The sequence below is a fragment of the Tauraco erythrolophus genome, chromosome 14 (genome assembly GCF_009769465.1).
Source record: "Tauraco erythrolophus isolate bTauEry1 chromosome 14, bTauEry1.pri, whole genome shotgun sequence".
NCBI classification, from domain to species: Eukaryota; Metazoa; Chordata; class Aves; order Musophagiformes; family Musophagidae; genus Tauraco; species Tauraco erythrolophus.
The window spans coordinates 22,391,719-22,412,506 of record NC_141478.1 but is presented as its reverse complement, the minus strand read 5'-3'; the positions used below and the strand labels follow the sequence as shown (position 1 = coordinate 22,412,506).

At 47.9% G+C, this 20,788-nt stretch overlaps 2 protein-coding genes across 4 annotated transcripts in view; both read left to right on the top strand.

The window, feature by feature from the left end:
- ARIH1 (ariadne RBR E3 ubiquitin protein ligase 1) overlaps positions 1-16,335 on the top strand; it is a 64,222-nt gene extending 47,887 nt beyond the window's left edge. The window contains exons 9-14 of the mRNA XM_086620287.1: positions 465-536; positions 9,062-9,192; positions 9,291-9,348; positions 10,631-10,891; positions 11,708-11,820; positions 15,510-16,335. Of these exons, the coding sequence (XP_086476413.1) occupies positions 465-536; positions 9,062-9,192; positions 9,291-9,348; positions 10,631-10,891; positions 11,708-11,820; positions 15,510-15,594 (720 nt within the window). The 3' untranslated portion in view covers positions 15,595-16,335. The remainder of the gene's footprint in view (positions 1-464; positions 537-9,061; positions 9,193-9,290; positions 9,349-10,630; positions 10,892-11,707; positions 11,821-15,509) is intronic.
- Positions 16,336-18,270: 1,935 nt separating this feature from the next.
- Positions 18,271-20,788, top strand: part of BBS4 (Bardet-Biedl syndrome 4) — a 41,758-nt gene continuing 39,240 nt past the window's right edge. Inside the window, exons 1-2 of one of the 3 annotated variants that reach the window (XM_086620283.1) lie at positions 18,271-18,299; positions 20,035-20,086. In XM_086620283.1, the coding sequence (XP_086476409.1) occupies positions 18,276-18,299; positions 20,035-20,086 (76 nt within the window). In that variant the 5' untranslated portion in view covers positions 18,271-18,275. Of the gene's footprint in view, positions 18,300-20,023; positions 20,087-20,788 lie in introns of those variants that run through there. The other 2 variants (XM_009983837.2, XM_086620286.1) reach the window with 2 other exon arrangements.

The following is a 20,788-nucleotide window of genomic DNA, read 5'->3' as shown; positions in this document are numbered from 1 at the left end:
CATTTGATAAAGCCATGTTCTTGGTAAGGCTTAAAAGGAAAAAAAAAAAGGGAAAAAGTGTGATGTGGACAGTCCGGGCATGAGTGAGCATTGCAAGCCTAAGAGAAGACTTGGCTTGATATAAAACTAGGCATCACAGAAGGTCCGGCTGCAGTTTTAGCAGATCACTGTTATAATGTCCTTAGTATTTGAGTCCCATAGGAATTTCATACTGGTTGAACTTCAGAACTGCAAACTCATCACTGAAGGGTTTGTGCTGAGTGGTGGTTGCTTGTGGGATCGGGATGGTGCTGCAGGAAGTGTCTGCAACTAAATTGGTTACTGTTTGCACTGCTTTGCAGCACCATCCTCCCAGGTTCTATGTGCTTATGTGTTCCATAGCACTACCTTAATCTAAGCAGCTGTCCTGGGATCGTTTACAGTTCCTCTATTTAAATGTAACTCTTTTTTCTTTCTTCTAACAGTGGTTAAAGAAATGGATTAAGAAATGCGATGATGACAGTGAAACTTCTAACTGGATTGCGGCGAACACAAAGGTGAGGGTTTTTCTCCTGTTTTAGATAGACTTGGCAGATGAAAAGAAGAATGACAGCCTAATTCCCCTGTACTAGGATTGTTTTTTCTGTCGCGTGTCAGTAGTTAAGAGCAAGGCTTCAGACCTGCAGTACGCTGAAGTACTTGTTTGAAGAGCAAATAGGTGTTACTGCCTCGAATCGGGTTAAGTGGAGTTTGTTCTTCTAAGAAAGAGTTAATTGGAGACCCAAAGGAAGCTCAAGTTCTAAGTCTTTGGGCTCCTGTCTGGCACTGACGCCTTCTCTAAGCAAATCCGTGGCTCGCTCCGAGTGTGTGAAACATGTTAACACCACCCGTGGCTTGATTTGACTGTGATAATTTACATCTGCCTTTAAATCCCCTGGGTCGGCCTCTTGAGGAGTTGTTCATTTCCGCTGGGCAGGACTCCAGGTAGAGACTGGCAGAACAGCTGCTCAGATTTTATTATGTAAATGTCTTCGTTTCAGCTAGCCCAACTTTGCCCGAAACTCCAGCAGTCGTTCAGTTTGGGACAAATTAAAACAAAGGTTGGCAGAGTGGCAGGAAAACAAAAGCTGCGGGTGCCATGGAGGGGGTTAGGAGCAGACCTGGAGCTCGTGGCTGCGGAGCCAGGAGGGTGGAAGAAGGTGGGGAGGGTGTGAGGAAATGGCTGCTTTTGTTTTCTTAGCTCTGTTGTGTAACTGGTTGATGGTATTGTTTGCATCAGTGGCTTCTTTCTGGGGCTGGCTGTGGTATTTTTCATTGAGCTGGAATGCTGCGTTACGGTGAAAGCAGGAACACCCATCACGCTGAAAAGTCGGGCTGGAATGGTGCAGACTCGGCTGCTTCGTCCTCTTTCGTGGGCTGAGACTTGTGTGGTCCCCGCTCGGAGACAGAACGTTGCTCAATAAAACCAACTTGGCTTTTTCTGCGGTGGATGTGTTAGCAGATGTGTCGTGGCTCAAGAAGTCAACCACGTGAGCTCAAAGTTCGCTTGATCTTCGGGTGTTGCCTTATTACGCTTGAAAAAGGGCAGCCAAGTAGCTGGAAGAGGCTGAGTGTAAACACATGCAAAGCAGCTTTTAGCCTTGGGTATCAAATATTTGGGACATCAGAATGGCCACAACCCTGTTTTGCCTGTGACAAAGCCCTCAGGAGCCAGATCAGGTGCTGCTGCTGCCCTTCAGGGGTGTGATACTGGTTGTGGCTGTAGGTCTGTTGGTCTTCAACCTGCCCCTACCTGGGTGTGTGCTGCTAAAGACCAGGATCTGAGCTCTCCTTGCTGGGTTTGGTTATGATCAAACGTTAGGCTTTCCCTTACTGGATTCTGTGCTCATAAAAAAACTGAAATGATATATGCATGTGTGTTAATGTAGACCAAACATGAGCAGTGTGCTGCTAAACGCTGACTACTGGAATTAGGAAGCTACACGTCTCTCTTTGAGACAGGAAGACGATGGTTTCTGCAGCTTGCTTGCCCAAAGACTTAAGCATAGACAGAAATATTGTAAAGGTGGTAATCCTTTGGTTTTTTTAAGCAGGATCTAGGCTTTGTCAGGTAGGAGCCATGCTAGTGGTTGGGCTGGTATTTAAAGCGTAGCTCAACCTGTCAGAAATAGTGTTGAATGGCTGGATGAAGAAGGTTTTTTTTTGTGGGGAAACACCCATCCAGAGGACAGTGAAGAGGGGAAGTGAGTGTGGCCAAGCCATGCTGGCATCAGCCCAGCTTATCTGTTAGTTCCTGTAGTCTGGTGTCAGCAGCAGAAGAGCTGTTGTCCTTGGACATCTAAGCTGCTTCCTCTAATACCGTATGAGATGCTCCTACAGCAAGAAAATACTTTAGAGCCCAGGCTGTACAGCAGCAACAGGAAGAAAAATAACATCAGAGTAATTCCACCAGACATGTGAGCGAGCCAACTGTCCTGGAGTCGTATGGTATCCATATCAATTGAGTTAACAGAAGGACAATATTGCAATTCTTCTCCCGTCGTACTGACACGACATTCAGTTGAGGGGAAAGTTGGCAGGAAACGTAACCCGCCCCTCGTAACGATCTCTGGCTTCTTGTGGACAGCGAAGATGCGGAAGGTGGTAATTTCACACCGCTCTAACGATGAAGCGCGAGCAGTGCTGGCTGCTGGAACACATGTGATCGGAGCTTCGCAGCCTCTGGAGAACCGGATCGGCCCAGAGCTGCGGGGCTACCAACCACCACCTCCTCATGCCTGAATCGGCTGCTGGCCCTTGGCCAAAGCCATGGAGAAAGCCAAGTGCCTATCTGACAGCGACACAGTCCTGCTGCTCTTGGGAGAGGACCCAAGTAAAATCCTTTCCTGCCATAGTGTGAGGTTGTGGCAGTATGCTGGGATAGGAATTGCACAGCTGGAACGTGCATATATAGAATCATAGAATGGTTTGGGTTGGAAGGGACCTCAAAGATCATATAGTTCCAACCCCCCTGCTATGGGCAGGGACACCTTCCACTACACCAGGTTGCCCAAAGCCTCATCCAACCTGGCCTTGAACACTTCCAGGGATGGGGCATCTACAACTTCTCTGGGCAACCTGGTCCAGTGCCTCGACACCCTTAGAGGGAAGAATTTCTTCCTTAGATCTAATGGAAATCTCCCCTCTTTCAGTTTAAAGCCATTGCCCCGTGTCCTGTCACTACACGCCTGTGTCCAAAGCCCCTCTCCAGCTTTCTTGTAGCCCCTTTAAGGACTGGAAGGTGCTGGAAGGTCTCCCCGGAGCCTTCTCTTCTCCAGGCTGAACAGCCCCAACTCTCTCAGCCTGTCTCCATAGCAGAGGTGCTCCAGCCCTCGGATCATTTTCGTGGCCTCCTCTGGACTCGCTCCAACAGCTCCATGTCCTTCTTGTGTTGGGGGCCCCGGAGCTAAATGCAGTATATCTGTCCTTACTCTCTCTCTGCCCTATTTCTAGCAGGAGAATGGGGCAGTCGTGTTTGGGGAGGGATGTCTTGTGCCTTCACAGCTGTTTGTTTCAGCAACTGCAGGTGAAAGCCCAAATTCTGTGTCGAATTTCTTCAGTTTGAAGAACCTAGAAGGGAGCTCAGATCAGGTACCATCAGATGCAAAAATCCCTGTTTTCAGTGGGAAAAACTCTCCGAGTAATTTAATTGCTACTATGGTCTGCATTGCTATTTCTAGTTTTTGGAAAGTGCTTTCTGGAGTCCTCCAGGCATGATGCTGAGCTAGTCCTGTCCCATGTGGTCCTCATTCAAGGAAGAAAAATTCCTGTCTTACCAAGATGAAGGTATAAGAGGAAAATACCAGTCCTCCTGGAATGTGGGCTTGAAATCTGGTTAATCCTTTGCAGCAGGAGAATGTGAGATACATTTGTTCCAGCTTGCCCTGGGAGACAGAATAGGAAAGGAAAATTAGGCAATTGTTGTATCAGAGAATGGAAAAGTGAAACCCAGCTGAATTGGTTTCTGTTCACAAACTGGAGTGATGTGATGCGTTTTTGGATGAATTATGTAGAATGGTCTGAATGAAAAACAAGGAGATTTGAATAGCCAGTTTTGTGGTCTCCTGTTTTTTTTTTCCTTTTTTTTGCATTCATTTATTTGCACTTAGGAGACCTGTACTGAATTCCTTCTACAAAAGATGCAGCCCTTGCAGCTGAGGGTGTGCTGGAGTAGGTGGCCTTTTCCTTAAAATAAGCTACTTTAAACTAAATTAATTTAAATTTGAGATAAGCCAATACAAGTTCTTTATCAAGCTTTTAATTTTCAGTCTGCTTGCAAAGAGATAGTCCAAGATGTTGCATGTTGCTTTGTTTCTCAGTTGTACAAATTTGGTTCTTGAATACTTCCTGTCTTGAGTAAACTAGGCAGGTTTCGGGTATTGTTTGGTTCGTGTGGCTTTGGGAATAAAAAACCCACATAGATCAGGCACTTGTGTTAAGTGGACCTTCCAAGGAGTGAGAAATGTAGAAAACTTGGATTTGTGCGTTTATTTTGAGCTCTTAAGGGTGTATCAAGACTGCCTAAAAGGAGGGGGGCAAACCTCTTTCAAACCTGACTTTCAGTGATGATAATCTTTCTGCATCTTGGAATATGAAAGGAAGAGGCACAAAGATGGTGCTGGTCTTCACCCAAGGCACTGTTTTTTTGTTGGAAATTGAGTTGGTGTTAATGAAAGTGGTTTTATCTGATGCTAAAAGTGCCCCTGCCTCACCGCTTTTGGCTCCTGGCATGTCACCATCTCATTATCTTCTGGGCTAGACAGGACTTGAACGTCTGATGTATAAAACAGGCAGATTTTCTTCCTCCAAAAAGGCTATTGGCCATTTTTTTCTCCTCCAAGCGAGATAAAATGGCACGAACCCAGTTCTTTCCCTTTTCAGGTCACTTTTTAACGTCTGGACATGCGTTCCCGCTGTACTTTCTGGAAGTCCTACACTTGTTCTAACGCGTGGAAATTCTGGCAGCCCGCTGGATCCTCCCCGGGCACCAGCATTGAACTTCGCTCTTTCAGTTCTCACCAGCACAGTTTTGGGCCAAAACTGTGAATGGCATCTTTCTGGAGATGTCAAAGTACCATCTTTTCCTCTCGGATCAGCAATAAAAAGGATATTTTAAATATCCTGCTTTGCTCGAGGGCTCTGGGTGTTGTCCTGGTGTACTATTTTGCACCAACCATAATGAAGTTCAGAGGTTTCAGATTTTGTTCAAACGCATTAAGAAATCCCCGTGGTGTTTCAGGATTTATTTGATTTATTTTTTTTAGGACAGGTTATAGGTGAAAGCATCGCTGGGAACGTGGCTGGGAGGCTGATGTACACCAGTTGCCTCTGGGCATCCCGGAGAGGACTAATTGGTTTCACCTGCCCTGAAATATAGGAAATATGTTTCCAATCAGCCTCCCATTCATGGAACAGCAGCTGAGGTTTATGGTATTTCATGTACATGCAGCTTTTTGATGACAAAATAGGGATTGTTCTCCTTTTCCAGGTTTGCCCAGGCTTTTGTTTGGAAGTGCAGCGTGTAAGCACAACCCCGAATTGTTTAGAGTGGAACAATGTTAATGAGGTCATTTCTGCATCACGGCGTGACAGAAAACGTGCGGAATAATCTACCGGTTTAGTAATTTGCTTTGCTGGCTATTATGTTGTTGCGTAGCCGTAATTCCCAAGAAGATCTTCCTTCCCTATCCTCCTTAATCTATAAATCTCTCCCACTCGTTGCGTTGGTGGCTTGAGTAGTTGCTGCTTTTTTTCTTTCCGCTGGTGTTCAGCGTTTCTTCCGCGTGTTCTTCTCGTGGCTTTTCCTTAATTTTTGGTAATAATATTCAAATTTTACACAGCTTCACGCATCTGCGTAGCTTGCTGTGTAATCCGTCTTCCTTGTGCTTTGCTTGACAGGCGTACAAAGGCTTGGAAAAGATGGCGTTCCCTGTAATCAAAGAGCTGTAATTAGGGTCTTTTTGGTTTAATTTTGCATCGCAGGGCTAGAAGCCCCAAGCGCCGGCACGGTATCGAGACACCCAAGAGCTTGATCTTGTCGTTGGAGAGGAGAGCAGAATTTCAGCGCTCCTGATTGAGCCGAGGTGCGGATGAGGATGGCCCCACATCCTCGTGGTTGTGGACGTGCCTCCCTGCACCTCTCCAGCTCGGCAGGTCATCTGGGAACTGCTTTCTTCTTCTAGTTGTAGGATTTTTCCCTAAGCAGGAGCGATCGCTGCAGCTGGTGGTCGGATTAGCTGCATCTTCCACCGAGGCACGTGGATGTCGGCATCTCGTCAGACGAGATGTGTCCAGAGGAAACCGCGCAACTCCGCGACCGCCGTCTTCTCTTGAAAGACCATCCACTGCCGCGTGCCCCGGGATCGGTGTCCGAGTGACGGGAGAGCTGTGTCACGATGTGACGGGGGCGCAGTGCTGCTGTTGGTACATAACAGCAAAACGCGCCCTGGCTGACGAGCCAACGAGCTGGGATCTTCACAGCTGTGAAGGGCATCGATGGGATAAACCTAAGTTTGGGTCCTGAGGTGTTGGTGCAGGATTGGAAGAGGGAGGAGGGCTGCCTGGAAGAGGAAAATGGATACTGTATTGTGCTCAAAGGAGAGACCGTTTGTGCCTCTGAAGTTCAAGAATTGCGTTGATTAGTTGGGAACGAGCTTACCGGGCTGCGTACCCATCCAATGGACAGCCCAGCAGAACATCTTGATGTTGTTCCTTCTGGTTGGTGTGAGAGGGGCTGCAAGGGAGCTACTCTGCTTCTTTTACTCTGTTTGTAGTGCAGGTACTCTGGTTGTAGGACAAACACAGGCGATGGGGAGGAAACCAGAGCTGGAAAAGTCCCTTTGTGTGCCTGCTTGCTGCTTGAACCCATCGGAGTGACAACCAGCCCCTAAAAAAACCTGAACCAAAACAAGTAAGCGGCCAGCTAGTGTGCAGTGTACTGACAGAGCACGAGGATGGACTGAGAGGTGTGACTGCAGAAAGAAACATCCATCAAACTACCTGAGTAGTTCCTCAAATCTGGGGGAATCTTATCAACTGCACAACAAACCTGATCTTCTGGCTGGAAACTGAGCTTTGGCATCTTACTCAGGCCAAGCCCTGGGGTTGTGGCCTGTTGATGGGATGGGAATGCTGCCCTTCTTGACTGAAGAGGAGGGCTCTAATAGCAACTCCTTTTATAGGAAAACCTTGCTGGTTGTGTGGGATGTCACCTGTTTTCTCCTCAGTCCTTAACTCTTCCTCTTCAGGATCAGGCAGTAGAACCAAAACAGGATTTTGAAGAGGACGAAATGATGGCAGCGCTCAAGTGGAGCACTCTGCCGTTGCTGGGGAGATCAAAATAATGAAATGATTTAGGTCGGAAGGGAGTGTCATCAAGTTCAGCTTCCAGCTTGAAGCAAGGATAACCTCAAAGTTAGGGGCAAGCTGCTGTAAGGAGCCTTACTTGTCATCAGTGCTCAAGTCTGCAAACTTGCAATCATCAGGAAGCAAAACCAGCTGAAGGCACTTGAATTATTTTGGCCAAAAAGAAGTTAATGTGTCTCATGTCTTTTTCCCTTGTAACCTGCTTTACCTTGCGGCAAACCTCCCTCCCTGCAGCGGGAAGGGCCACGTCTGACATCTGGAGACCACAGTGGTCCGTCGCACCTCCTGAGTTATCTTCTGAGTACTCCTCAGTGTGCAAATTCTCCTGGTTTTACAGGACAAATAGGCAAACTCGTATGAAAATGTAGTGACAGTTGTGGATGTGCAAGAAGTAGCAGTTCTAGACTGATTGTATGAGTTGGTTTCTTCCATTGTTGAGTGTTTATCTGAATGCTGGAATAGGAAACGGTGCTCTCGATGTCTCCTCTGGTTAGGAAACAGGTGTGCTCCAAACTGGGGATGGGATTTTGCACACTTCTGACCCAAAAGCTGCAGCTGGTTTTACACGAGTGTGGATTACTCATTTCGGTAACGTTTTTTATATATATTGCCTTGGAAGATAAAACTGGCTTTTGCAAAACTTTGTAAACGCTGGCGTAGCTGTGGAGGAATTCATCCAGGCTAAAATACTTTTGGGTTTTATTTTTGTTTCGTTGTTTGTGGTTTGTTTTTCACCCAGCTCTTTTGCAGCTGCTTTGTGTCCCAGCACGAGAGAACTGCCACAGGGACAGCAACAAGCAGCAGAAGGGAGTTGGACTGGCTTTCTCCGCTCGTAGGGACTGCTTAGTATAGTCCTACAACTTTGTGTACTCATTGGGGTGCTACAGAAATCAGCTCTTCTGCTCTACATGAGTTGAACGTCGTTTGAAGACGTGGCTATATGCTGGCGATGTACGAGAATGATGTTGGTGTTATTAAAAAAAACCCTATTCCCTAAAGATTTTCCCTGTGCAGTGCTGCTCTTCAATATCCTCGTATTTGTCAAAGGCCTCACACCTGAAAGGGAAGCCCCATGTGGGCTTTTGTAGAAAAGTCTTCAGCTGAGGTGTCACATGAAGGGGAAAATAAAAAAAGGGGCCTGATAGGAAACGTGGAAATGCCCCAGGAGGAGAAGTGTCTTTTTAGCTGACAGAAGCTTTTTTTGTTTGAAGCACGATAGAGTCTTACTGCATGTTTTCAGCTGCTTTTTGGATGGCGTTTTACAACTGCAGGTGTCTGGGATTGATAACAGCGTGATACCAGCTCACCGTTGGGCGTTTGTCAGTTCTGAGTGCTGAAGGAGACCAAACGCTTGATGGTGAGGCAAGCGAGATGCCTTCCCCAGAGCAGTTATAGACCATCCCTGCTGCTGAGATTTTGGAGAAGGTCGTGAAATTACCCATCCGGTGTCCCACTATGATAGTAGCTGAGATAAAATGTGTTATTCTTTAGGGGTTCTTTTGCTATCTAGCTGCTCCTGACTCGGAAGAGGATCTCGATGATGAAAGGGAAGAAGCAAATCACTCATTTCGCTTGACGTGCGATCTCTGACTGCCACGGGAGCCTTTCTGGTTCCCAAGACTGTCGTGGGTTCCGTGGGTTCCGTGCTTTCCCTGCTAACGGTGCTCTCTGTGAACAGGAATGCCCGAAATGCCACGTCACCATCGAGAAGGACGGGGGCTGCAACCACATGGTCTGTCGGAACCAGAACTGCAAAGCGGAGTTCTGCTGGGTGTGTCTGGGCCCCTGGGAGCCCCACGGATCTGCCTGGTGAGTTCAGGAGCGTGCCTTGCTGGAAGGCAAGGAGGCCATGGTGCGAGGTGCGTCGTTTCGGACTGAAATCTATGAAATTGGTGTCCCTGTTACAGGTACAACTGTAATCGCTACAACGAGGATGATGCAAAGGCAGCAAGGGATGCACAGGAGGTGAGTCCATAACCTTCGGTGATAAAAGGGGGGTCACCTACCCTGTGATGTGCTTTCAGGCTTTCTATAAACCTGTAAATGAGCTCTGAAGTGTTTCCTGAATTTGGGCACAAATCCAGAAGACAGTTACATTGCCTGGCAGCTTTGGAGTGTTGCCTCATGCCCGATAAAAAACCGTTCAAAGTCACTTTAACCCAATTTAAAGAGCGTGTTAACTCAGTTGTTATCTGTCATGCTGCCCTGGGCTGTGTTACAGCAGCTCTTCACATGAAGTCGTCGTAATCCTATGGGTCTGAGACAACAGTCCTCAATCCTTCCTAAAATGCTCTTTTCTGCAGATTCCTTAGTGCGAATCCTGCGGTGCTTAAACACAGCAGACCTTTTGAATGTAAATAGAATAGACTGCTCTCCTTCCAAGAACTATACTTGGAGGCTTGACATAAAAGAAATTGTGGCTGAAGTTGCAGCTATGTTAAGTGCGTGTATGGATAGAGCCAAAAGCCTTTTTAATGGAGAGGGATTGCATGCCGTGTGCTGCGGCTCGCAGAAAACCATTTCCTGCATCTCTGTCAAAGTACCATTGTAGCCAAAACCCAGAATATTTCCGGCAGCCCCCGCTCCTGCAGGTAGGGATGACTTTGACTGACACATGCTACTTTTGTACAACCACCACATACAAATTTAAGCGTGACCATGTTGTAATTTTTTTTTTTTTACAGCTGATGTGTCAGTGAGAAGAAAATGAGATTAATGGCTGTGTATTGAGTCATCTTAGGTTTTTTGTACTACATTGCACATGGCATCTTTCCCCTGCTCTATAATCAGCATGGCCTAGGCAACCTAGGGTTGCCCTCTTAACACAAGCACATAAATTGTTTAATTACAATTTTGTATTAGCTGGAAAAAAAAATATTAAAAAAATAAAAAAAATCTGCTTCTAATTGTTTGTAATGACACAATTTGAAACTAATCAGGCCTTAGCAATGTGATTCTAATGCCTGTCAGGGTTGGGAGTGAGGGTGCCACAGCTGAGGTAGGAAGTCCCTGCCATGACAGTGAGCTGCAGTGGGTCTGGCTCTCACCCCCGCACAACGGCAGGGTTAACGGTGCCATGCAAAGCGGCGCCAGCCAACTTTGGCCAAGATGAGAGGAGAGGAAACAGCTCTGGAAAGGAAGCTCGTTCTCAGAGTCAGGAAGAGCCTTGTGAAGGGTTTACGTCTCTCGCAGCCTTTACTCTGTTTTAACTATTTGTTTTCTTTCTCCCTAATGGGAATTAACACAGCGATCCAGAGCAGCCCTGCAGAGGTACCTGTTCTACTGCAACCGCTACATGAACCACATGCAGAGCCTGCGCTTTGAGCACAAGCTCTACGCCCAGGTGAAGCAGAAAATGGAGGAGATGCAGCAGCACAACATGTCGTGGATCGAGGTGCAGTTCCTGAAGAAAGCAGTCGACGTCCTCTGCCAGTGTCGTGCCACACTCATGTACACTTACGTCTTTGCCTTCTACCTCAAAAAGAATAATCAGTCCATTATCTTTGAGGTAGGAGAAAACAGAGTTGTCAGGAGTTCAGATTGCAGAGCTAAGGAAAATAGGGATTTAATGCTTGGAGAAGCTGTTGTCCCCAGTGGTACAGAAGTGAGTCTGTCTTAATGTTCGGTTGTGCAAAAGTTAGAGGCCATGCTGGGTACCATGCTCCGCCTCCTCTGCTGGAGCAGGTTTGAAGTTGTGTCTTAAGCTTTGAACTGGCAAAGAAGGCACTAACTCTGGCGTTTTGCCTTTCCCTGGTGTTGGCTTTTTTCCAAGAGCACTACCAGAAAAATTGCGCTGGAAGGTCTAAACATGGAGGTCCAGTCTGCTTCGTGGGTGAAACTGCATTTATGATTTAAACTGGTCCTTGGCTGATCTTTGTGCAGAACCTAAGCAGGGTGCGACTGTTCTGCACGCTCAGCAAAGGGCACGCAGAACTACCGAGCGCTGGAAGCCTGTGCTCTGCTGCTGCTGTGCCTGTACCAGGAGTCAGAGGAGGCTTTGCCAACACTGGTAAAACATAAATAGACAAGACGGAATGGGATGTGAATTGTTTGGTAAGGAAAGGATTATTTTTTTTTTTAGACTTGGCAGGATATTGCAGATCAAGGAAGGCATAAGACTTGCTGGTGGATACACAGATTCTCTTCTGAAAAAATGAAGGAATTTCAACTTGTTTCATTTTGATGCTCAGAGCAGGCTACTAGAGTGTTATACAGCATATATATTTTTATTTCAGTACTGATTTCAGCTGGATTGAAGAAAAAATATTTCGTCCCTCAAATACTCCTTTTTATGTTTTGCTTTGTTTTTTTTTTATCTTTGCAGAATAACCAAGCAGACTTAGAGAATGCTACAGAGGTGCTTTCTGGGTACCTTGAGCGAGATATATCCCAAGATTCGCTGCAAGACATAAAGCAGAAAGTACAGGATAAGTACAGGTTTGTTTTTTGAATAAAAAACTATCTCAAAGCTGCCCGAATACCTGTATCGCCATCCCGTGTGACAGGTAGTGGTGTGTGTACTTACCAAGCTACAGTTTACTCCAGATTCTCATCCCTGGGAAGCTGTTTGCTGCTGGCCTTCTGCCAGACATTGTGATCAGCAGCCGCTCCCTGGGCATCTGAGAACAGCAGCAGCAGTGGTGTCCCGTGCCAGCCCCTGAAATCATCAGCTCCAAAGCCCTCCTGCAGATGCTGGCAGCATGTTTTCGGGCCCCTGCTGGGACCAGCCCCTCAGGAGAGGTGACAGCCTGCAGGGAGAGGTTACAGCCTGCAGGGAGAGGTTCCCCACTCTGCCTTGCGTCTGCTCTGCTGAGCAGTAACTAGAAGATTCAACCTCCTAATGGAAAAATATTGTGACCAAAAGCAATGGCTTGTCATAAACTGCTGTTCCTGCTCAGAAGGAGCACATGGGAACGGCCAGGACCAAGATGGGACCTGCGTAGTGAGGGACAAAGAACAAAGTGCTTGTTCCCAGCTGGCAGCTTTGGCCTAGGATGAGTCGCCGTAAGAGCAATCCGCTCTTTTATTTATGGGTTGGGTCCATCTGTGCAGAAAGCGGGTGTAGAAAAGCCATCTGAAAGAAGAGGGAGAGAACAACCTGCCCAACTGCTCCGGCAGGGGGGTTGGACTAGATGATCCTTTGAGGTCCCTTCCAATCCCTGACATTCTGTGATTTTGTGAACTGGGGAAGAGAACTGAAGAGCCGGGGTCCAGGTGACACAAACACCGATGCTTTTTACAGTCTTAGGGGAATCGCTCCTGCAGAGTGGAAAAATCCAAAGCTGTAGATGTGGATGAGTCACAGGATTATGGCTTTCATTTTCGAGGCGTTTTGCCAAAGTCACTAAATTCGTTATGCCTATCTTGGAGGCCAAAGTAGGGTGAGCTGTAGTGACTGAAGGACTCTGGGGAGTGGGAGTAGCTGTAAGCTGTGCTGGGCCCTTGGCCCGTTTTGCTGCAGTCTGGCAGCACGGTTGGGGCTGGACAAGACTTACCAGCCTTTCTCTTTTGAGATGTTTTGTAAGTTATCAACTTAATGGTGGTCTTAAAGGGTGTCTGAGATCAAGCTGCTTGTTCACTTAAGTCCTCTGAACCTGGATGCTCTTCTACGGTTGGTAACAGCTACCCAGAGAAATTAATACCTATTAATATAGCCTGAATTGCTGGAAAACATAGTATTCCAAACCTGCCTTCATGTTTCTGGGAAGAAAGTATGCATCTGTCAAGCCTGTGCAGGTCCTTAATTGACTAGTTCAGTCATGTCTTAATCCTGTCCTGCATGGTGCTCTTTGGTTACGGTGTACTGATGCAAGACCGGGACCATGGATGTTACTGAACTGGGCTTAAAGAGCTCTGGGAAATTGTGGGAACTGACCTCTTAGCTGATTTGGTGTCAGCTGTTCCGCTCTCTGAGCTTGCACAGACACAGCAAGTTCGCCGATGACACCAAGCTGTGTGGTGCCGTCGACACGCTGGAAGGGAGGGATGCCATCCAGAGGGACCTCGACAGGCTGGAGAGGTGGGCCCGTACCAACCTCATGAAGTTTAACCAGGCCAAGTGCAAGGTCCTGCATCTGGGTCGTGGCAATCCCAGGCACAAATACAGACTGGGCGGAGAATGGATCGAGAGCAGCCCTGAGGAGAAGGACTTGGGAGTACTGGTGGACGAGAAGCTCAATATGAGCCGGCAATGTGCTCTTGCGGCCCAGAAGGCCAACCACATCCTGGGCTGCATCAAGAGGACCGTGGCCAGCAGGTCGAGAGAGGTGATTCTTCCCCTCTACTCTGCCCTCGTGAGACCTCACTTGGAGTATTGCGTCCAGTTCTGGAGTCCCCAACATAAGAAGGACATGGACCAGTTGGAGAGGGTCCAGAGGAGGGCCACGAAGATGATAAGAGGGCTGGAGCACCTTTCCTATGAGGACAGGCTGAAAGAGTTGGGGCTGTTCAGCCTGGAGAAGAGGAGGCTCCGGGGTGACCTTATAGCAGTCTTCCAGTACCTCAAGGGGGCCTACAAGAAGGATGGGGAGAGGCTGTTCAGGAGGGCCTGTTGTGATAGGACAAGGGGTAATGGTTTTAAAATAGAGGGAGGTAGATTCAGGTTGGATATTAGGAAAAAATTTTTTACCATGAGAGTTGTAGAACACTGGAACAGGTTGCCCAGAGAGGTGGTGGATGCTCCATCCCTGGAGACATTCAAGGCCAGGTTGGACGAGGCCCTGAGCAACCTGATCTAGTTGGAGATATCCCTGTTCCTTGCAGGGGGGTTGGACTAGATGACCTTTGAAGGTCCCTTCCAGCCCTAACCATTCTATGATTCTATGATTTCTAGAAAACAGGATTAAACCCCCACCGCCAGCAGCCACCTAACAGAAGTTGGGAAAGCAGAAACTCTGCATGTCGGCGATCGCACACTTCGGAAAACCAGCGGGACTTTGTGTACGGTGATTCCTGTTGCAACAGGAATAGATAGCAATGAGAAGAGCCAGAGGAGTTTTATTCAGCTAAACCCGAGCAGATACTGACTGTGGTAGCAGCACTAGGGCTGCGCGTTAAGCTCAGGGTGTTTCTCAGTTGGGGCTGCTGTGTTGGACCCCGCACGCCTACGGAAACTGAACTGCAAAATTCCCAGCGGGACGCAGTAACTCGCCAGTCAGCTCCTGGGTGCCAGTTTCTCAGCACCCCTCTCTGAGCTGAGCGCTGCCAAACCATGAACCGGCTGTGCCCGGGGCCTTGGGGAGCTCTTTTGTCGCCCGTGTGCCTAAAGATGATGTTGGCTTTGGCATTAGAAGGGGTTTAATCCAGAAGTGCCTGCTGCTTATTCATGATTTGCTCTTGGAACCTGAACGCTTTAAACGCTTCTCTGCTTTTTATCTTTAGTTGGCTAACGCACCCGAAATGAACGTGGCATCTTTTGATATGTTCCTATGATAGCGCTTCTCCTCAGTGTCATTGATCCTGGCAGGACCGTGCCTAACTCTGGGATCAGTTTTATTTGCAGCTTTCTTTCAGTGAGAGTAGGTGGGAAGACCTTGCAGGGCTTAGTGCTCCTCTGAGACCCAGGAGTTGTGTTGTGAGGTGAAACTTGCACCTCAACCGGACCCGTAACCCTTTCTGTAGCCAGCTTGACCGCTTCCACCTCCACCGGGACTTCGGAGGGGAACAAAACCGGGTCAGTGCTCCCGAGGTTAAGATCCAGCTAGTTCCTGGATTTTTATTATCCTGATATGGCTCCGAGCAGGCGCCAGCCCACGTTTGAGGAGAGCTTGGTCCCGTTTCGGGTGTCACTGCTAACCCGTGCTCCGGCTTTTGCAAACTGCAGCCGCCGCGTCTTCCTTTTTCGGTTATTAACGGAGGTTTCTCGGCTGTAGGGGCTTTGGGGATATATTGCGTGGGAAACTCTAAATTTGCACGCTGTTTTTCCAGCCAGGGACCTGGAGTTGAGTGACTGGAGTAACTGGAGTCTTAATTAGTGCTGTTAACGGGCTACAAAGTCCCTTCTCGGGGGATCTCCTCCTTCGGGAAGCGCGGCTTAACGTAGTTTGTGTTACTCCGTGCTGGGGATGAGCTGCGTTTCCTCACCCGTTGTTGTTTTTTTTTCCCTGTGCTCTTCCTCTTCGCTGCAGATACTGCGAGAGTCGACGAAGGGTTTTGTTGCAGCACGTGCATGAAGGCTACGAGAAGGACCTGTGGGAGTACATTGAGGACTGAGAGTGGCCCCGCACAAAACGAACTCTGAAACCTTGACCATCTAGAGTGCTCATGCGATTCAATTAAAAACCACACACGAGGCGCTACGCCTGTTACACCGCTGGTCTGTAGTACCGGGATTCTGTTTTGTTAACAGAAAAATTAAGTAAATTATATTGTAATAAAAAAAAAAACAACAAAGGTAGATAAACCATTGTACAACAGTATTCTAGGCGGCCAATAAGAGTGTGACAGACGCACTAAAAAAAACCCAACAACAACAAAACCCTCCAACTTTAACTTGTAACGTAGCTTCATTCTCCAAGCAGACTCCTTTTTCTTTTCTATCTTTCTTTTCCTGTGTGTAGTACAGATGAAATTTAAACCAGTTTCTTGACACTGCTTTCCATGTCCAAACCAGCCATTTTGATGTACTTTGGTAAGGGGGGGGGGATGGCTCTCCTGCCCCCCTCCTCCTCTCTGCCACCTAAGTACACGGATGAATGTCGATTGGCTCATTGTAAAGGTGATTCTTGGGGAGGGGAGGAGGGGGGGTACACAGCAAGGAGAAAAAAAAGAAAAAAAAAAAAAGAAACAAAAAACTTTGTATATGACTTTTAAAACAAAAAGAGGACAACACAGTATTTTTCAAAGTTGTATATAGCGCATATGCATGGACAAAGAGCAAGCGTGGCACGTGTTTGCATAATGTTTAATTACAAAAAAATATTTATTCTTTAAAAATCTTCAAGATTATGTCTATTTGCTGTGCATTTTCTTTCAGTTTATTTTTTTTTTGTTTCGTTTTGTTTTCCCTGGGATGGGGTGGGGGAAGCGTGTGCTGGTGTAGTATTTTTTTTTTTTTTCAATATTTTTTTGGAAGGCTTTTACCAGAGAAGTTGGGTTTCTCCTCTTCCTGCAGTTCCTTTCTGTCCACGGCCTCCCCGGTTTTGTGTGTGTATCCACTGCTGGCGACGGACCCGTCCCCTCGCGCGCAGCTCCTGACGCTGGGTCACCCGGTGTGCATTGCCTTAGTGCCCGATGTACGCTGTGGAATCAGGATGCTTTGCCTTTCATTTTTTTTTTGGTTTTAGCCCCAGATTGATACCTGCCCAAATCCAACTCTGCTTTTCCCATCCACGCACGCAGGACACACGCTCTGAACCCAGAGGCTCTCTGTGTTTGCGTGTGTGTTTCAGTTTATTTTTAATTCCGAGGCAGGAAAAGGAGGGGTATTTTGCACCACTTCTCAAAGACTTACGGAAAGATTTCGGCTGTGGATCTCCTCTCCCTCCCCCTTTCATCTGTCAAATGGACCGTTCCTTGCTGTTTTAAGTTTCACTTACATTATAACGAGTCGTAACATTGAAAAGGAAAGATGATGGAATTGTCTTTGTGTTTGTTTTGGGCTCAGTTACTGGGCATACTGTCCTGGCAACTATTTAACACTCCATCTAGTGCAGTAGAAGTTGAAATCTGGGGTATTTTTCAATTAAAAGGGGAAAGAACTAATGAGTTAGAGCTACTGAGTCCATTTTTATGATTTCTGTAACAAGAGCTATGTTAAAGTAAACAATTGGTGGTGGTTTTATTAAATTTACTCCTGTATAGGAATTCCTTCTGTGGTATTTTGCGCCAGGCTAGTGTCCTCAAAGCTTTCTGCCAATCTGCCCAGCTTCAGGGGGGAATCAATTTGCCAAGGGGCCAAGTTATAATAATAATAATAAAAAGGCAGATGGCAGGCAGGTCTGTAACGTGAAACGCTGTTTCCAGCTGGCACCCAACTCATTTCAGCCCCCTCGCTGATGGATACCGATGCTTCTAGTGCTGCAGTTTTGTCCCACTTGCCTACTTTTTACTCCAGCCCCGCTCCCTGTGGGAATCACGAGTGAGAATATTTGCACCACAGCCTCCTTCCCTGCGTTCTTCCTCCCGCGGCTTGCGAGGGGTGGGATGGAGAAGGGCTGCGTGGAGGCATGGAGGTGAGCGCTGCCTTTTGTTGGTGTCTGCCGGCCAGTGGGGGCTGGATGGCTTCTCCTGGGCTCCCCAAAATTCCCTGTTCATGCCTTAAAATGCTTTTGAAAGCTCTGTGTGCTTGTCTGGCGAGCAGCAGCTCCGACTCCACGTGGTGTCAGGCGTTTTCCTTCATGTCCCCCAGACGGAATATTCCAGCCTGGCCCGTGCTGTCTTCCATTTGATGGCTGTGGACAAAGCATGAGGTGACTGATCAAACCCCCATTCTGTGGGAATTGCTGCTGCTCCTCTCCTACAGCTTTCCAGGAATTCCCCCCGGGAAGGACACCAGCCCCACCACCCCCCGCTGCAGCGGGCAGCTCTGCAGCCTCCTCTGTGCAAAAAACACAAATGAGGAAAAACCCAAATCCCTCAAATGAGGAAAAACCCAAATCCCTCAAATGAGGAAAAACCCAAATCCCTCCCTGCGCCCTCAGCTCTGCCGGGGGGTTCGGGGCCGCTCCGCCCCTGCGGAGGGACCCGCGGCCGCCTCCCGCCGGGGGAGGGAACCCCATAACCCGTTCCGCATAAACCTGGATCGTTTCCCGAGTTCCGTGTTTCTCATGGCGGCTCCTCCCGCCGCCGCCGCCTTCCCGTGGTGCGCAGCGCGGCGCAGCTCTATGGTTGTCCCGGAAGTGGCGGCGGTGGGTGCCTGTGGGGACGGAGCGCTCCTTCCCGCCGGCGGAGCCATGGCGGAGCCGCGCGCCGCGCCGGTGAGGGGCCGCCGGCCGTTCGTTCAGCCGCGGGGGGCCGCAGCGGGGCGGGGGGGGGCCGGGCCGGCGGCGGGAAGCGCGTCTCGAAGCGAGTCGTTCGGCTCGGCGCGGGCGGTGTTGGAGGCGCGGCGGACGCGCCGCCTTGAGCGGGAGTTTCGTGAGGTGACGGGGCGGGAGCGGCGCCGTTCGCCGTGGCGGCCGCTGCTCACCGTTCCCCCCCGGGTTTGGCGCTCCTGCAGAACCGCCCTCCTCCCGCCTGCTGAGCCTGGCATCCTGCAGCCCGGTTTCTGATCCTCAGACGCTGCTCAGGAAGCTAAACGGTCTTGGAATAAAGCGCAAAAACGTTAAAATCCTCTCAGGCTGAAGATCTGATGAAAAGCTGAGGAGCAGAACGTGGGGATGAACGAATTCGTGAAGCCCTGTGGGGATCTGTGGCAGGCCTGTGGCGTGCGGTGTACCTAGAAATCCATCTGGAAAAAATCGCAGAATCATGGAATGGTTTGGGTTGGAAGGGGCCTCAAAGATCATCCAGTTCCAACCCCCCTGCCGTGGGCAGGGACACCCTCCACTACACCAGGTTGCTCAGGATGAGTAGGAAGTTACTCAGGTGAGGAGGAATTACAAGAAGCTACAGGAAGGTCTTAACAGTGCTGAGTGCCAGGGCTTAGAATTGGAATGATGTGTATAGATTAAAAAAAAAAAAGCAAATATATTAAAAAAAAAAAAAAAAAAAAAGAGGGTCTTTGTGCTGGTTAGTGCTGCTTAGGAACGTAGGGAAGAGTTGGGTAATTCTGTGGAAACGTCAACTTGGCTTTTCACAACAGCAGTCAGGAAAGTGACTAAAACATTAGAAATTATTAAGGAATAAAGCAGGTAAAAGCCTTTCCTGAGGTGTCCCCGTGTCTCAGCTGCTGTATGGAGTTCTGATCCTCCCCGTCTCCAGCAAAAAAAAGAAAGTAGAACTCTAGAAACTAGGAAATGTTCCCAAATTGTTAAAAGGAACAAGGGTGGACTGAATATCCACTTTAAAAACTTATTTATTAAGGAGAGAGGAGGCAACACAATTCTATAGAATCCTGTGTTGTGTCTGGGCCAGGGGAGTGGGGAATGTCTCTTCCCCAAGAGACTAGAAGTCAAAAATAAAAAAACTTCCCTGTGTGATCATATTTCTCTTCTGTGAAGGCTTGACTTTTGATGTAAAATAAGAAGAAAAGCCTGAAGTACGTTTCTTTCCCACAGACTGGGTACCTGCGTGTCCGTGAGCTCGGGGCAATGTTTGGAGGTCGAGGGTTGTTGCCCGCCATGCCTGCTGTGTCCACACACCCACCTTCCTCAGGAACCTTAGACTTTGTTCTAATTAACTTTATAAATGCATTATAGTGAATGCTTTGGGCGTTTCCCTGTGTGATCTCTAGTTAGCATCCTAAATGCTCGAGTTTGGGTTTTTGGCAAGGTCGTGATCGCTCTGAGAGCTCTGATAAGTAGCAGTGCTCCTAGGGAGCGGGAGCGTTGTGGGAAACGGGTGGGTTTATGTGATCCGCACGGCGAACAGCAATCCCTGGCTGTGGCTACGGAAGAGCAGCGCTTGGCGGGGCAGAGTTCGTCTAGTGACATTATTGCTATTTTTATGCCCTCTTTTGGGATTTGCCACTTGTCCTTTCTGATTCTTTTGTGGAATAGATCTACAAGAAACCTTGCCTGGTGTGTTTAAAACCTCTTTTTTCTGTCTTCTCAGGTTTCTTCATTGCCGGCGGCTACAGAACCTCCAAAACCCCATCCTAAAAAAGGTCTGTTTGAAGATACAATTCTGTTTCTTAGGCTGAATTTTAACATTTCTTCACAGTGCGTGCAGCTGCCTAGTAAGAAATAAACGTCCCCTGGGAACAGATGAGACTACCCAGGTTGTAAACTGCTGAGTACTTTTTCTCTGGGATCCGTGTGATCGCCAGCTCAGTGTCGTTGCTGGCTGACTTATTGTTCCTACAGCCTGCGTCATGTTTGCTTGTAACCTGAGAGACTGTTGGTTTTATTGTGTCCTACTTGTATGGGCTGCTAATGAGTGTGATGCTCGTTTATCTGTGAAAATAATAAGAGGGGTTTGTTCATTTTAGTTTCTTGGGAATAATGTCTTGCTGCAGAAGTGATCTCGTGAAATTAACATTGTGTCTTGTTGATTTTTCTTGTTGTGTTTTCTAAGTTTTGAAGAAAGAAATATGCGAGTGAGATCGAACCATTCAGGTTGTAACTGGTTTTAATTATAGTTTGTTGGGGGTTGTGCTTGTTTTTTTTTTTCATGCTGAAAGCAAAAGTTAATTAACTCAGAGTTGTTGTTTTGAAATCTCAAGTGAATCTGAAGTGGAGCAGGAACAGTTTCAGTTATCGGTTCCCTCTTTCCCCTCTTTCATTCCCTCTTTCCCCTCTTTCCTCACTCTTGTGATGGGACTTGTCGTGGCGCAGGCAAGGAACGTTTCCTTCTCTGCAGTACTGAG